The 16,850-nt window shown below is 44.6% G+C and overlaps 1 protein-coding gene across 1 annotated transcript in view; it reads left to right on the forward strand.

The window, feature by feature from the left end:
- NOS3 (nitric oxide synthase 3) overlaps positions 1 to 16,850 on the forward strand; it is a 999,469-nt gene that overhangs the window by 610,351 nt on the left and 372,268 nt on the right. Inside the window, exon 15 of the mRNA XM_078662772.1 lies at positions 8,747 to 8,863. Coding sequence (XP_078518898.1) covers positions 8,747 to 8,863 — 117 coding nt within the window. The remainder of the gene's footprint in view (positions 1 to 8,746; positions 8,864 to 16,850) is intronic.

A 16,850-nucleotide genomic window follows, 5' to 3' on the forward strand; every position in this document is an offset into this window, starting at 1 on the left:
AATAGGCACCAAGGAAGGTCCTAGTGACCATTTTGAAGTCAGGCAATAGAGTAGGAAGCAAACAAAAGGGCACAAATAAAAGGGAAAAAGAGAGATAAAGATAAAAAGGAAATTGAACAAATAAATAAAGGCAGGCATAATAAGGAGGAGCAGTCCTGCGCAACCACCACCATGATGGAGGAAAGAAATGAAAGCATCATCACAAATGCAATCTTCCACAGACCACTGCCTTTTAGCCTCTCAGGCTTCCAGAGGAAAGCATTCGCTGGGAGATGGATCAGACAATTTGAACGCTACATGCAACCATAAAATCCTTATGGGCCGGCATCCAATGCTCAGCTTTTGACTGAATCGGCTCATTTCTCGAGAGCCGCACCCAAGCAGTACGATTTGCCCCATTTATTGCCCCTAAAATCGTGACTACGTGTGGGGTCCCACGGGGATCGTCACTATCCCCCCACCTGTTTAATCAATACCTCCTGCCCCTGATCCAGTCCTTGAAGGACAGGTGGGTAATCACATTTAATTATGCTGATGACCTTCAGCTAATTTTTTTAATCGATAATTCCCCTAACTCAATCCAGGAATTCCAGGCCACCATGCTCTATATTCAGCAGTGGATGGACCTAAATCACTTAAAACTTAATCCAGGAAAGACCGAACTAGTCCTGACCGGCAACAGTCAGATCTTTTGGGGCCCTCACTACTGGCCGACAGAGCTTGGATCCCCACCCGCCCCGTGCCCCTCTGTCAAAAGCTATGGGGTTACCATAAATGACGATCTTTCACTAAAATCTCAAGTAAGATCACTGGTCTCGACCTGCTTTTATCAGCTGCGCAAAATCAGGAAGATCAGCCATCTGCTCACCCATGCAGCATTGATACAGGTAGTGATTGCCTTGGTACTCTCACACCTAGACTTTGCCAATTCAATCTACCTTGGCATGAAACTCTGTGAGAAAAAGCCATCTTTCATACATAGTATACCCCCACTTTCTGCTGAATTGCTTATGTACTTTGACTGAGTGTGCCCTGGGTTCCTGCCAATCTGGTACCCAAGGCCTGTGTTCCTTCCCTAAAAACTGCATTGAAGCCTAAATCCAATTGGCATCTCTGGCCACATCAGCCCCTGGTAAATGGTACCCTAGGTACCCAGGGCACTGTCACCAGTGAAGGCCCCTAAGGGCTGCAGCACTTATTGTGCCACCCTTAGAGGCCCTGTACCCTGACACACACACACTGCCTTTGCAGGCTGAGTGTCTTGGCGCAGAACTAAACAGAGAGTCAACATGGCACACATCCCTGTGTGCCATGCCCACAAACACACTGCCCTGGCATACCTCAGTCACCCCTCTAGCTGGGTGCACTAAGCCAGTGGTGTGAGCACAGTTGCATGTGCCCTGTGCACCTACAGTACCCAGGCAAAAACAACAGTTGATGGACAGAATGCAGAACAATGTCATACATTCACCCCAGTACAGAGATCTGGGCCTAAATCCATTGGTTTTTGCTCACCATGCCATTCCAGTTTGAACCCAGCCATATGCAAATCAGTCTTGACCCTGTGCCCCATGGGAACAGTCCAGTGCCTACAGTACCCAGGGCCATTCCTGGGCACAGTAAGTGCAGTGATGCCATTAAAAGTATATGGTGCTGGGAGGTTGTCATTACGAACTCCACAGCACCATGATGGCTACACTGAAGCCTGAGAAGTTTGGTATCAAACTTCTCAGCACATTAAACCCGTACTGATGCCAGTGTGGGATTTAATGTCAAATGTACGACAGATGGCATCTTAGAGATGCCTCTGAAACCTAACCAACTCCCAGTGTCATGACTGCGTGGCTACCGAGGCTGCCAACACCAGACATGTTTCTGGACCCCTGGGTCAAGAGCTTGCCGCTCTCTGGGGCCTGAAACAATGCACATCCTGGGACCAGGTGCCAAGCCTCCTCCCCCAGGATGGATAGCGGAGGCTTCAAAGGCATGCCGCCTTTTGTGGGCTTCTCCAGGCCACTTGCTGTACTCACCAACTGGCCCCCACCGGTTCTGACCACCACTCTGGTGGGAAGACAGGCAGGAAATCCTAAGTGAGGAAAAGGGGTGTGCCAGCCTCTGCCAACCCCACCCCTCAGGTGGGAGAGGTGAGGTGAAGTACAACTCTGGGCGACCGCCATCTTGAGGATGGGGAGCCCTACCCAATCAGAGCTAGGCTACAGCCCCCCTCCCACTGGAAGGTGGCAGGATAGGGGGTGTACTCACTCCAGGACAGGGACCCATTGGTCCCTGCCCTTGCCCTACCTGTAACGCCCCTAAATTTAGTATTTAGGGGCACCCTGAACCTTCCTTCCTCATATCCCGATTTTGAAACAAGAAGAAGAACAAGAAGAAAGAAGATCTGCTGTGCAGATGCTAACAAGAGGATGACACCAACTGACTTGGTCGATCCTTGAACCTGCTCCTGCTAAAACATCGGCGTCTCCAGTGGTCAGCAACCTCGAAAACCCCGGAGGACCTGACTGCCTTGCTCATCTAAAGACTGGACTCCCACGAGCAGTGGTTCTGCTCAAACAGCAACAACACCTGGTGCCAGCCAGGAACCGTGAATCCAGCACACTCTGCACCTGCAGAGCCCGTTCCTGTGCCTGAGTGGACAAAGACCACAAGGACATCCCCCCGGTGACTGTGACATGGAATCTAGCACCCAAGGACCCTCCTCAATGCTCCTGACGACACCTGCAGCCTCACAACCAGAGACCCCTCCGGCCACGACCACCTGAGGGTAAGGTTTCCTGATGCCAAAATACACCCCCGCAGCCGGCGCCCCACGGCCCCCTGTGCCCAACTCCTGGGTGTCTACCTATCCTCCAAGATCCCAACTTACCTCTTGAAGTGGTGGTCGCACCTGAAGAATTGTCCCTGAGCCTGCAGCCTTTGTTCAACTTTCAGTTCTCCCATTGAAATACATTGGGCGCCCGAAGGTCCAAACGCACCCTGCACCCAGCCGCCCGAGTGTCACTGGGCGTGCAGCATCTATCCTACTCTACTTCCCCACTTGCCCTGAGTAAGTGACCAGGAGCTCAGCTACCACAGCCGCGTGGTCTGCCTGCTAGTAGCCACCAACCAAAGGCCACCTATCCTCCATAGGATGACATTGGGCCTACTTGCTCTGCACCCGGCTGCCCCTGTGCCGCTGAGAGTGTAACAACTGTACTTACCTGACCCTGGGAGACCCCTGAGTCTACCCCCAGAACCTTAACTCTGCCAGCGGAGAACTTACCCAAAGACTGATAACTTGATTTTCTCTATAGGGTAACGTTGTCTGGGTTTCACAAAGCATTTCTTCTAAATGGCGAGTTTTGCAACTTTAAAATATTCACTAAAAATCAGCCGGTCAGCGAAAACAAAATTACTTACCTGTTATCAGGAGAGGTCCCAGTTCTGTATCTTTGAGCCCAGCACTGAACTTGAAAAGTAATTATAACCATGATTTACTGTTAACTCCATTTTCCTCTATAGGAATACATTGCCTGGTTTTTGCCAGAATTTCTTTGAAGTGTCGATTTTCAAAACTTACAAATATTCCTTAAAGATCGCCTGTGTAACAGAAACGATTTCTTTGAACTGTTTACAGGAAATGCACCAGGGCTGAATCCAGGATCCAGACCTGAGAAAGAAAAACTTTTGTAAAGTGATTTTATTGCATTTACTTAAAACTCCCTATTGAGCTCAATGTTATTTTGTGTTTAACTTGTGTTGCATATTGCAATAACTGTAACTATTATTCTAAAGTCTAATGCTGTTTGAACGTATTCAATTGCAACATCTCATTCTGAGAAAGTATTTATGATACCTACTTGTGGTTCTAAAATAAACAACTATGGGCCAGATGTAGGAGCCCTAATACCGGTTGGAAACGGCAGATTTCGGCCGTTTCCGACCGGTATTAGGGTTTTCAGATGTAGGGGGCTGAAAATTACAGAATCGGTATATTTACCGATTCGGTAAAATGACCGATTCGGTAAATTACCGAATCGGTAAATATACCGATTCTGTAATTCCAAATGTAGGTGGCACAGTTTACAGTGCCACAGGCCCTTAAGAGTCGGTATTTTACCACACAATCCTATTGTGTGGTAAAATACCGAATTCAGGTGTGCATGCACATCTGTGCATGCACACCTGTGCAATGTGGCACACAGACATGCCCTTAGGGCATGTATGTGTGCCACATGTCACACAAGCCTGTACTTGGGGTGCTAGAGGGTATCAAAGTGACACCCCCTGCACCCTTGCAGGATTCGGCATTTACCGATTCGGTAAATACCGAATCGGTATTGCCCATTGATTCCTATGGGCTTCAAGGCCCATAGGAATCAATGGGCAATACCGATTCGGTATTTACCGAATTGGTAAATACCGAATCTTACAGATTCGGTATTCCTGAATTCGGAATTACCTACAACTGCCCCCTTTCCATTTACAGACTCTTAAATACCGAATCGGTAAAATTCGGTATTTACGAGTCTGTAAATGGGAATTACCTACATCTAGCCCTATATATTTTTCTATACAAAACAATTGGCCTAGAGTTCAGTTCTTGAGTGTGTGAGACCATTTGCTGACTGAGTGTGTACAACAAATGCTTTACACTGTCCTCTGATACTGCCTTACTGCTCGATCAAGCTACCACTTTAGAGAGTAAGGTTATATCTAACTTTATGTTCTTAACAAAGGAGGGAAGGTGAGAAAAGAAAGTGGATTCGGTCTCCCCGGGTAAGTATCATCAACAGAGTAGAATCCACTTGGACGGTGGACGTGCTCCCTACTGTGGTGGGGAGCACTTAGTGTTTTTTAAAATACCCCTCTCACAACAACAGGCCCCTTGGTGTCATGCTTCAGCATCGGGGTCTTCGCACCCCTCTACGGAATGCGGCGTGCTGCAACCAACGACTACGTGGGAGCACTAATTCAGGCTATGTGTGGTGTGTGTAGGGTAATGATTGTTCGTGAGTGGTGAGGTTTGAAAAGTGATAAGTGATGGTTAAAAAATACCTGGCTCGTGGGGTGAAGAAAAAACCTTTTAATATGCCCCCGGGCTGGTATTAGTAAAATGGTGCAGTGTGAGGTTATTAGTGTATAATTATGTACATTAACCTCGTGTGTGCGTCTACATGAACATGTTTCGGAGTCTAAAACTCCTTCTTCAGGATGGGGTAGCACAAATCCCCACCTTACTCACATATGTATAAAAGTGTATGATACAAAAAAGTGAACTATAGGGTATATGTACCTAATTCACACTGTTTAGTTGTTCGTAGTCTTTCGCCCAATAGGCGTTTGCTGAGAAAGACTCAGTAATAGTGGTTCATATGCTGCATGAGCCTTATGGCGTTTTAGGGGGTCAATCGCACCAATCTGCAACGATTCCTGTAGGCTGGGTAAGTCTCCCTCCCCTCGACGCGGCTCCATTGGAACTGGAGAGTACCTACTTGAGTGCCACCTTCCGTCTCTCTGTTGCGATACTTCTCTCTTGAGTGCTACATAAAACAAGTTTTGCTCGCCCGCTGATATGGTGACAAGATCAGTTTAGCATATAGAAAGGACAACTGAGGCCTACTATACTGCACTAATCAAGGCGTATCGAAAAGATTTGGCATATTTTGCCGCCCTCAGTTGTCCAACAACCTGAATTGACACTCAGTAGTTTTTTTTCTTACAGAAACGGACCTTTGCCTCTCTGCTCTGTAAAAATATACATAGTGACGAGATCAGAGTGGTGAATCATGAGCAGACCCATTTCTCCCATCACAATCCTAAAATATCCCCAGGTCAGCTTAACACTACAAATCATACTAAAATGACTGTGGGTATTGTCAAACAAGTATTTTGGGTAATTTGTTTTTCATGAAGAAAAAACATATATAAAAAGAGATAAGAAAATTGAAATGATAAAAGAAATGAAGTTATGATACAATAAAAATAATGGAAAATTCCAATGTTATGTGTCACTGTTGTAAATAAATGTTGGATATAATTTGGATGACAATGTTCTGATATAAAGAATTGATAGGCTACGAGGGAGTTTATTTAGTTCTGTGTAGTTTCCCTTTCCCCTCTTCTCCCTAGCCTTCAAAAACTTATAGAGGGGGTCCCCCATTTTTGCAGTACTTTTGACAAAGGGATGTATTTCCATTAAACTTTAGGAAAGCCTACATTCAGGTATGGTTTTAATATATGATGCCTCTGTGACTAAAATCGCAAAATTAATTCATCCAGGCAGCATGATTTTATGAAATGTCTTCCTTGCAAAAAAGATCAAAGTCACTTTAGCCGCCTCAGCCAGACCAGCCAACTTACATGGTGCCACTGTGTGTCACACAATATTAGACTCCCTTCACACAGTCACCTGTTAAGGAGACACTATCACACTGTGGCAGGGCAAGATGAGCTGGAAACTAAGGGAACAGAGTGTTTTCCAGCTCAAAAAAAGGGGGATGGTTGGGTATCAATTGCGCAGAGTTGTGATGTAATCCATTCGATGTATCTGATTGCTCTAAGGATAAGGTAATGGCCACCCAACAATTACCAGATGTGTAGACAGATCTACACTGATATACACAAAAGAGGGGATATATCCTGAGCATGTTCCACAATAATTAGATACAATTCTTGACCATAAATCTACTTTATCTTCTTTATTTCTTTATGATTCTTCCAAAAACAAAAGTCCTAGCCGCCAACACGTGTTTCGTCTCTTTGTGGTGTAAGCCACAGACTTCCTCAGGGCCGAAATCTCACTGCAGTCTAAAGTGAATAACAGTTATCCAATATGAAAACGTTCTTATGTCGTATTCCAAAGTACTATAAGTATCCAGTCAGTGAGACAAAAGTGAAGTCTCTCCAAAGTCCCTGGTATGTCAAGTATCCATCTAGTAATCGTTAAAACAACATGCTCCAAAAGTATTCCTGTAGGACGGATATCTCGCCTCTTTTGTGTTTTACAGCAGGTCTGTGGCAGCATGGAACAGCTGAAGTCCATTATGGGTGTTGAAAACACCCCAGAACATTGATACCAGCCTCAGCAAGCTTGATGTTTTTGGTGGGGGAGGGGGAAATGGCCTCTTAAGTAGTTCTCTGCCTGATGCCCCGCTCCCTCCAAGACGCCCTTCCCACTCCTCACTTGGTGAAATATTTTTACATTGGGAAGTCAGCCTCAGTGGCGTTCTCTAGTCTAGGCATGAGGAACATATTTTACTCTCGACTAATTGAGTTGAATAAACTGCCTCTTATGTTTACAATGTTTTTCAAACGCCTCTGCTGAACATTTATAGGACCCATGTAGTGAATGACGTGACAACAGCTTTAGACCCCAACCAGCCATCATACAAAGGGACATTCAAACTCTTAGGGAAACATCCTTTACAACGCAACTTTTACCACGCAATGCCTTTACGACGCAACTATTACAATGCATGTCATTACAACGCATAGCGCTGGGGGGCGCTCTAGGATAGGGAATAGATTTAATTTACTATCCAACACCTTCCCTACTATCCATGGGGACTGGAGTTGGAATAGTAAATTAAACTATTCACTATCCAGCACCCCTAAGCGCTATGCGTTGTAACAGCATGCGTTGTAAAAACTGTGTTGTAAAGGCATGCGTGGTAAAAACATGCGTTGTAATGTCATACATCCAAACTCTTACCGTTGGTGGTTGATAATGATGTACGAATAAGTCAAAACGCAAGCGTTGTAGAGCTCAAAAAATGACCTCTTTAAGACCGTACAAATCTATCCGCTATCTTAACGTGGTCTGGACACCCTCAAGGCAAGGCAACAGTCCTGTGGCACCACCATGAGGTGAGTTTAAATAACAAGAAAAGTCTTGAAAAATCATGATTTCCCTTAGTCATTGGGGAGTGCTTCAGTGGCAAAATGCTATTTTTATTGGAATGCTGAAAATCATTGCACCATTCATGCACCTTATTTCCTTGAGGAACTCTCCACATAAGGAACCAATCCTCTGTGATGCTGGAAATGTGTAAAAGCCTCCAAACCAGAAACTACTACAAATCGTGTGCTCGCTCCCAGGACTACGGAATGCACTAAATCAGAGCTCAAGACTATACCTTTCATTTCTTAACAAAAAACAATAACAAATATTTTTGGGGAAAGAAGACATACTTTTGTGTGAACCACTTTCGTGGGCTTTGCTGTTCTCCCTGTGTTTAATGTAATTATATTTGGCTTGGTTCGCATCTTTCCTGTGCTATTGTGGAATGCTGAGTTCTACAATAAATAAACCCATTCCATCATCTTCGGGGGCAGTGGGAGGGGTTCTGCTTTTTACTGAAGTAAAAATAACCCTGCTTAGATATGTCAGTTGTCAGCGCCACCCTATATGTACCTCCGTGCCTGTTGATTCGCACTGGTTCTTACTAGGCTGTTCCTTCTCCAACCAGTTGTTTTCTTTCCTGGTTCTTGTGAGCCCATACTGTAACTACGTGCATTACCAATAATTACATAATTACTCTCTCTCGTTTTATCCTTCATTCTCATCTGCCTTTTGTCTTTCTTTCTCTCTCTGCCTCCCTCGTGCATCTGACTCGTCTCTCTCCCTGTCCTCTCCTTCCCACTCTCTTTTGCTTCTCTTTCTCTTATCTCTTGCCTTTTGTGCTTCTCACTCTTTCTTTTTCTCGCTCTCTCGTTCTCACTTTCTCTGCTGTTGTTTCTATTTCAGGAGCTACAAGACTCGCTTCAACAGTGTGTCCCAGACCGACCCCCTGGTCACTTCTTGGAAGAACAAGCGGAAGGAGTCCAGTAACACGGACAGTGCGGGCCCGCTCGGCACCCTACGGTAACTCCCAGTCTGAAGATCCTTTTGAATTCTACCTTTCAAGAGCCATTTCCCCCGAGTGGGAACCGAAAGTCCATCTCAGTGCCACCTTGCCCAGCCAATCCACCCAGCTGTTTACCCCAGGGGTGTCCAGAGTAGGGTGAATTAATGCAAGATTTTTGAAAACTACTCCCTCTGTACATGAGTTCCGTTTTGATTTATTTATGTAAATGTATCTTAATAAATCATCATCATCTAAGGTTGTTCTAGCCCTACTGCACCGATGTTAGACACTCTGATCTGCCCCCACTTGAGCTGCTTGTATATAGAGTTTCCAATACAAACCGGATGTGTGGAGAGCCTTCTTAAACCTATCATTCCATCCCTTTATCAGCCCATTGACCCTTCCATGACCCTCAGTTCAGCGTCAAATAGATTTCAGAAGACTGAAGTCATTGGTCAGAATCAGAGGTCTGACTGGCCTATGGGGAAATAACAAGCAATTTATGTAAGCTGGGGCTGCTGAAACAATAGTAAAGTCAAGTCACACTCCGGCCTTATATCTGAAAGTTTTGTGGGTCTAGGCTGAATTAGTCACACCTCAAAACATTGACTTGCAAATTGCTTTTTCTCAATTCTATCGAACTTTTCAGAAGAATAAGCCAGTAGAAAATGCCTCCGGTTGGCCCATGAGCCAGTCCATTTCTGGTTAGTGTGCTGCCATCAATTCTTCAGGTTCTCATCTTTTAGCCAAATTTCCTTGTTGTTACCTATCTTGTACCTTTTACACGTTACGCTTGTCAGAGATTGACTATGGATTCTAGTCCTAACCAACTTGGATCTCTGAGTTTAGGGGCTTCAGAGTTCGACTTTGGTTCCCAGTCCTATCCTACCTTGTGTATTTGCACCTTAAGGGTCTCAGAGTTAGACTTTGCATCGCAGTGTCCTAACTAGTATCCTTGCACTTTAAGGGTCTCAAAGTTTGACTGTGCACTGCAGTGTCCTAACTAGTATCCGTGCACTGCATGGGCCATAGAATTTGTCTTTGGTTCCCAGTCCTATCCTACCTTGTATATTTGCACTTTAAGGGTCTCAGAGTTTGACTTTGCATCTCAGTGTCTTAACTAGTATCCTTGCACTTTAAGGGTCTCAGAGTTTGACTTTGCATCTCAGTGTCTTAACTAGTAGCCTTGCACTTTAAGGGTCTCAGAGTTTGACTTTGGTTCCCAGTCTTTTGCTAACCTGCATATTTGCACTTTAAGGTTCTCCATTTTTGGATAGGTGGGCAATTACCACAGCATGTTGGCCATGTCCTCTGACAGCTCGGAGACAAAATCAGGCCAAAGTCCCACCAGCCACATGGTGGGACTTTGTGGCTGGTGATGCAGCAGGCCCCACTGCACAAGACTGGGGTGTAGGACGCCACTTTAAAGCAGGTGAGGACTTGATAAAGGCAGGCCGTGAGCATCCGCAGGGGCACTTGGAAGCACAGAGGGAGTGCCTTCATCACTGAAGGGGTGGGGAACAGGCACGGGACCAGCATGTGCACCACACTGCAGAGGCCTTAAACCAAGAAAAGTGGCACTCATATCAAACGGATGAAGTGACCTGTTCCAATGCTACATGAGGACCGTCTGCAGAGCTTTAACGTCCCAACGCGGAGTAGAGGGTAATCTGGGTCGGCGGCTGGTGAGGCAAAAAGTAGAGCTTGAGGGAAAAAGGCCTCAAGACGCATATATTTACAAGGCCGAGCTTCAGAAAGCACAGTGGTGGAGTAGAACAGAGACAGTCACTGAATAAGCCGATGCCATCACTGCTTCATCTCAAATAACCATAGAAGCATTGCCTATTGAAGCATCACCTTTGAGATAGGGATGAGCCTGATTTCCAAACGCCAAAACCGTGTGAGACTCACATACAAAAAAAGTTCACTAGCGCCTGACAAGTACTTTGTGGTGATCCCTACTTTTCCCACAAACTGATGATGTTCTGTACAAAGGTGACTCTTTCATATTCCACTAAATTGTGCAAATCAGACACTGCCCATGTGGTAGAACTATTTATGAGAGGCTGAATGCTCACACCCTATTTTACTTAGGGGACGACTCCTGGTGGCATAAAAATGTTGAAATGACACGGAGTGGACCCCAATCCCTTACTCACTCTTCTCATAGCCACCAAAAATGCAAACAGAGTGGGAACAGGAGATATGATATAAATAGAATCAGATGCAAGAGGGCAAATACTAGCCAGCACACAGGGGACAGGGTCCACGCTCTGCCTTCGTGCTCTGGTTTCCACATAAATACCCTGACCAGACGATTCAACAGCTCCATACTACCCATCAAAGATTGAGTCTGATTTTAACACCATGCACATTCCAGAACCTAGTCACAACCAGAAATGTTCAGGTTCTTGAGGCATCAGTATGCCAGGGCCATTGTTCAAGTGGCGAAGAAAAGAAATGGATCCTTCATTCTAGCAACCTTGCAATCCTCTTTTAATCAGCTTGCTCACAGGAGACGAACGTCATTAAAGGGTGTTCCTTGCTCTCCCCTCGAATCCGAAAGACGCAAGCATGGCGATTAGACTAGAGGGAAACATTATAGCACTGCACGGATCTCGAAGACTTGGAGAATCGTCTGGATGAAACTGAACCATCATACGTCTACAAGCCTGGAAGTAAGGACGTAGCAATGTTGAGAAGCCACAGGTTCCCAGCAAAAAGAAATCTGAGGAGCTGACGAGCAGAGGAGACAATGAGATGTCCTGCACCATATGGTAGAGGGCTTGAAAAAAGACAGGGACAAATCCAGATCACCACTCAAGGAACCTCCACAGCGGATGCCTCGCCTGGACTTGTATAAGGGCCTGTGTACTTGCCATGACAGTGACGCAAACTACATCTCTGAACCACAGCTGTCGCCCTGAATGTAACTATTCGGTGACTTGCCTTGGTACACTATGAAGTCGGGCTGAAAGCTCCAGCGGACCCCTGAGGGCAGAATGGCAAGTATCCAAGCCACCATATGTTAAATGCTCCCTGCCTTAATCCTGCAAACCACACTAAGCAATGTTATGCCAGCTTAGCATGCTTCTACATCAAACTTTTGACATTCGGGGATTACTGACAGGTGTGATGTTTCGGCTGAGCACTCCGCTAGGATCAAGTCAGATATTAGGAAGTGTTCATTGACATTTGATTGGTCATGCCACATTTGTTTTCACAAATGCCAGACTTGCTAACCTCGTGCCCTTGATAGAACTTGATTTAGAGTAGTCCTAATGAACAAGACCACAAGGGATTTGATTTAGCGCTAAGTTTGTATTTCTTCTCATAATCACTGGGGACACCCCTCAATATGACAATGCTGCTGACACCCCGGTTCAAGCAACAATTTTTAAAATACAAAGAATTTGTTCCACAGGCTTGTCTACTCCATTCTTCCATGCACAACACATATCAGCTCGACCCATGATCCCAGCCACCCTATAGCCAATGAGTTACAGCCACATGTGATTCGATTCAATAAGCTTTATTCGGTTAAAACGAGGCAACCATAATAGCAAAAATGCAGGCACAAATAATAATATCCAGTTACAAAGTCATTAAATAGACAAAATACAATCACAGTTCTTATAGCGTTAAAACATCATACTTTTCCTTGCATGGATTGATCTTAAAATAAATGTTGCAGTGTAAAAACAGTGTAAACACAAATCTCGGGCTCTCTCAGTGTAAACAGTAGACTCATAGCAGCATTAGTAGTTATAGTGTGATATTTTTTAAACAGAGGTTTTAAATAAACAATACGGTAGTTCAAGTACAAATCGCACAGGAGAAGTGCAAGGTGCTTTGTTTTGTATGCCCATCACATGGGCAAGGGGAAACTGGACGCTGTTTCACACAAGGAAACGCTACTAAATGATGGACAAGGCCATCTCATTCTTGTTAGAACAAAACGATGTGAAGGTCTTGTTACCAGAGTCAGATAGGTTTGAAAACCATCGTAATCTAGATGGGAATGATAAAACTGACATGTTATTTGCTTCCCTACCGATCTCATTCTGCACTCCTTCCTTTGTAACAAGAACGTATTCTTTATCTTTTGTTTGGTCAACTCTGTTACTTCGTTTGGGTTATCCAGGATTGTGAGTTTAAATAGGTCTTCGTAAGCATGTGCTATATATTTAAGCCAGTGGATCCTAAAACAATTGTCTAATCGAAGGCAATCTTTGATGATCACTTTATTAAAGTGGAGAAGCGTGGCTCAGTGGTTAGAGGCGGCAGACCCGGAAGCTGAGATCGACCGTGGACCAGGGTTCGATTCCCCACCTCAGCGGGTCTCGGGCTCGAAAATTCCACGGACTCGACAATTCTCGCTCTGGTGCCTACTCAACCCACGGGGTCACACTCTGGGACTCTGGGCAATAGCTTGCTTAATCTCCACTACGGCCCCTCGCGGCAGGATGCCTGGCTTTCACCTTGTGGACACCCTGCCGGGGTTTCTCACAGGGGAATACCAGGACGGGTTCCCTAAGCAAGCGCCGGGACGCTCACGGGCAGCCGTGCGCTTTACAAATCCAGCACATTTATATTTACATTTACATTACATTAAATAGTGTATCTTCTTTCAACCAAATTGATCTCCAGAGCAGAAGGGGTCTAAGCGCAATCAGATCTGACAGGTAATTAATCCCCACTTCACAATGGATTAATTCAGAGGACGCTGAAGTAGGCACACAAAGTAGCTTTTTGAGAAAATAATTTTCCTCAATTTGCAATTCTTTACTAGAATGGTGACCCCATACCCCTGCACCATATAATGCGATAGAGGTACATCTAGCTTTGTAGATATGTGTCATGCCTTTAATCCGGAGATCCCCTAATTTAGATGCGAACCTGAAGACCCCATGCACACTTATTGACATCTTGGCCCGGACATTAGAGATTTCCCATGACCATTTCACGCCGCCAGAGAAAGATATCCCCAGGTAGCAGAAATTGTCCACGGTTTGCACTGTTTGCCCATCTATAAAAAAGGATTTAGTCTTCCTGGGATTCGGACCACAGATCATGGTATAGGTTTTCGTCTTATTGATCCGCAGCTTCCTCCCGTTAATAAAATCAGCAAACCTATCTATTAGCCATTGTAGGCCTACCGGTGTTCGGGATAAAAGTACCGTGTCATCTGCATAAAGCAGAACCGGCACATCCTGGCCCTCAGCTTGGGGGGCATCCGACTGTACAAGTTTAAGTACTGCGTCTACTTCATTAATAAATAGAGTAAAAAGCAGTGGTGCTAGGACGCAGCCTTGTCGGATGCCACGTTTGACTTTAAATTTGGGGGTGCATTCGCCCCTTTGGCCATGCCGTACTGAAGTCGATAGTTTGTCATAAAGCCTGACTAAAAAATAAATAATGGGCTCTGGGGCTCCAAGATTAAGTAGGATTGCCCAGAGTATAGCGTGGTCCACTGGATCGAAGGCGCTACTAAGGTCAGCAAAACATAGAAAGAGGCACCCTTGTTTGGCACATTTATATTTTCCAATTAAAAGTTCTAAATTAATACACTGTTCTAAGGTGCCCAGCCCCTTCCTGAATCCATATTGGGCCTGTGTCAGTATCCCATTGTCCTCAACCCATTCCTCTAACCTAACTAATAAAACTCTACTCATCACTTTTATTGATGAATCTAATTATGAAATTGGCCGGTAATTCTTGGCTTCCGATTTATTCCCCTTCTTATAGATGGGTATAATAACCGATTCACCCCAAGGAAGGGGAGTTCCCTCCATCACTGCGGCATTAAAAACTCTGGTGAGTATCGGCCCTCATAGGGCAGGCACGGTTTTATAAACATCCATGGGTACGCCGTCCGGGCCTGGAGCTTTCCCTCCCTTGCTGCTTTTAATTCCTTGCTCGACCTCAGCTAGGGTAATGTTTATGGGGACAATGGGCCATAGACTTGGGTTTATAAAATCCTCAGTATTATTATCACAAGAGTTAAAGATACTGGAAAAATATGCCACCCACGCCTCACTACTAACATGGCACAACAATTCGGGAACAAAATCATTTTTAAGAAATGACGAATTAACCGTTTTCCCAAAACAACTGATATTTGATGTATCTGCTGCCAAAGCTAGTTTATCCCAAGCCTCCTGTTGGATTTCTTTCTTCCTCTGTTTTAGTGTTAGTTTATATTCTAATCTCAGTTTTTTACCAAGCGGTATATCCCAAGGGCTCCTAGACAGTGCTTGTTTTAGCTGATTCAGTGAAAGGGTGCAGGTATGATTAAACCATCCCCTGTTCTGGATGTGTTTCCTGCTCGATGAAGTAGTCAGTATTGTGTCAATGGAAGCACTTATTTCACAGAAGTTGGTTACTATTAATGCTGGTTTCGTTCCAATATCTAGACTCTCGGAAATCTCACTACTGCATTTTAACACCTTGCCTGCTAAGGCAATTCCCGCTGGGTGCTGGGCTTTGAAATTTCCCATTGTTCATGACAAGGTCAGCTCGTCATAAGCACAGGTCCAGTAAACTGCATGACGATTGACGAGCTGACCTTGTCATTAGCATGGAAGTGGTTAAAACAATATTTCTTAATACATTCTCTGGGTTGATACCTTTCCATCTGATTCTGGTACCATGTGGTCTACACAAGACAATATTACCTACTGTGGTTTGTTTTACTGTGGATCTGCTGCCACACACAGCTATTGATATAATGATACAATTATCACTATGTAACAGTTCTTCGATCCGCGGGGTAGTACAGAATTGTACAATATTTGCAGATACCAATACATGATCCATTATGCTGTTTGCATTTCTTCCCGTGAAAGTTGGAATCAACTTCCCAAGTCCATCCCGAGCACATTGCATTATATCCATGTCATATTTGGCCAAAAAAGTATTTAATGAATCACCATAGGTATTATGTGGGAAGTGTACACAGTCATCTCCTACATCATTCCTAAACCCACATGCCTTGGTCATAGACAAAGAACAAATTAGCATATTAAAATCTCCGACCCATACAACGTCGAAGTTGGTATTTACTTCTTTACCCAGTTTTCCTATTTCCGTTGCTAATTCGAAAACTACTTTATGACGGGTAGAGTCAAATAAATGATTGTAAAAGTTTATCAATAGGACATCCCGACTGTCTTTATGGTACAACCCTAATATCTGTGAGTGACATCCTACGTTCGTAACCCTTTTAACTTCCAGGGGCAGTTTGTTTGACATAAGTATTAGCAGCCTTCATGCAAAAGTCGATTAATGGGATCCCAGAATCACTCGAGCCCTCGTATGATATAAGCATTCTTTACGGCCCAGCCTTCGGGGTTTTTCCCCCAAGCACCCCATCCATACTCAGTCCCCTCCACATTTAAATACTAGAAACCCACAATACTCTGACACCAGTTACCATTTGCATAGGAAAATATTACTTTGTCACCAGAGACACTGCTGTCAAAAAAACTTTTCCTGAATTTGAGTGGATGGCACACAACATTAAGTTAAAAAAAGGGTTAGAATAATTAGATACGAAACACACTGACATAGCACTCCTCCAGGAGACACAGTTGTTGGCAATGGGATCCACCAAGTTCTGAGGGAATAGGTAGGGTCAATGATAGGTAGTAGCAGACTATAAGTTTCCAACTCTGTATCCTCTGATCTCTTACACACCCAAAGGAGTGTGAGGTAGCAATCCTGGTAAGGAAATCCCTTTCTCACAAAATTCTCCACGAATGACAGACAAGCAAGGTGGGTATTTCTTGTAAAATTGAGAACCTCAAACACAATGGTGGTCATAGACTCGGTATGCGCTGCAAAGACACTTATAAAAGTGACTTTTTCTCCCATACAACCAGACTCCTCAGGGCATGCAGTCCAACCTGCTTTCTGATTGTAGGAAACTGGAATTCGGCGCCTCATCTGATTGTAGATAAAACAGGCCCTTTGGACAGGAGAAAAACAATAAATGTGCAATTC

The sequence above is a fragment of the Lissotriton helveticus genome, chromosome 10, assembly GCF_964261635.1.
Source record: "Lissotriton helveticus chromosome 10, aLisHel1.1, whole genome shotgun sequence".
Classification (NCBI taxonomy): domain Eukaryota; kingdom Metazoa; phylum Chordata; class Amphibia; order Caudata; family Salamandridae; genus Lissotriton; species Lissotriton helveticus.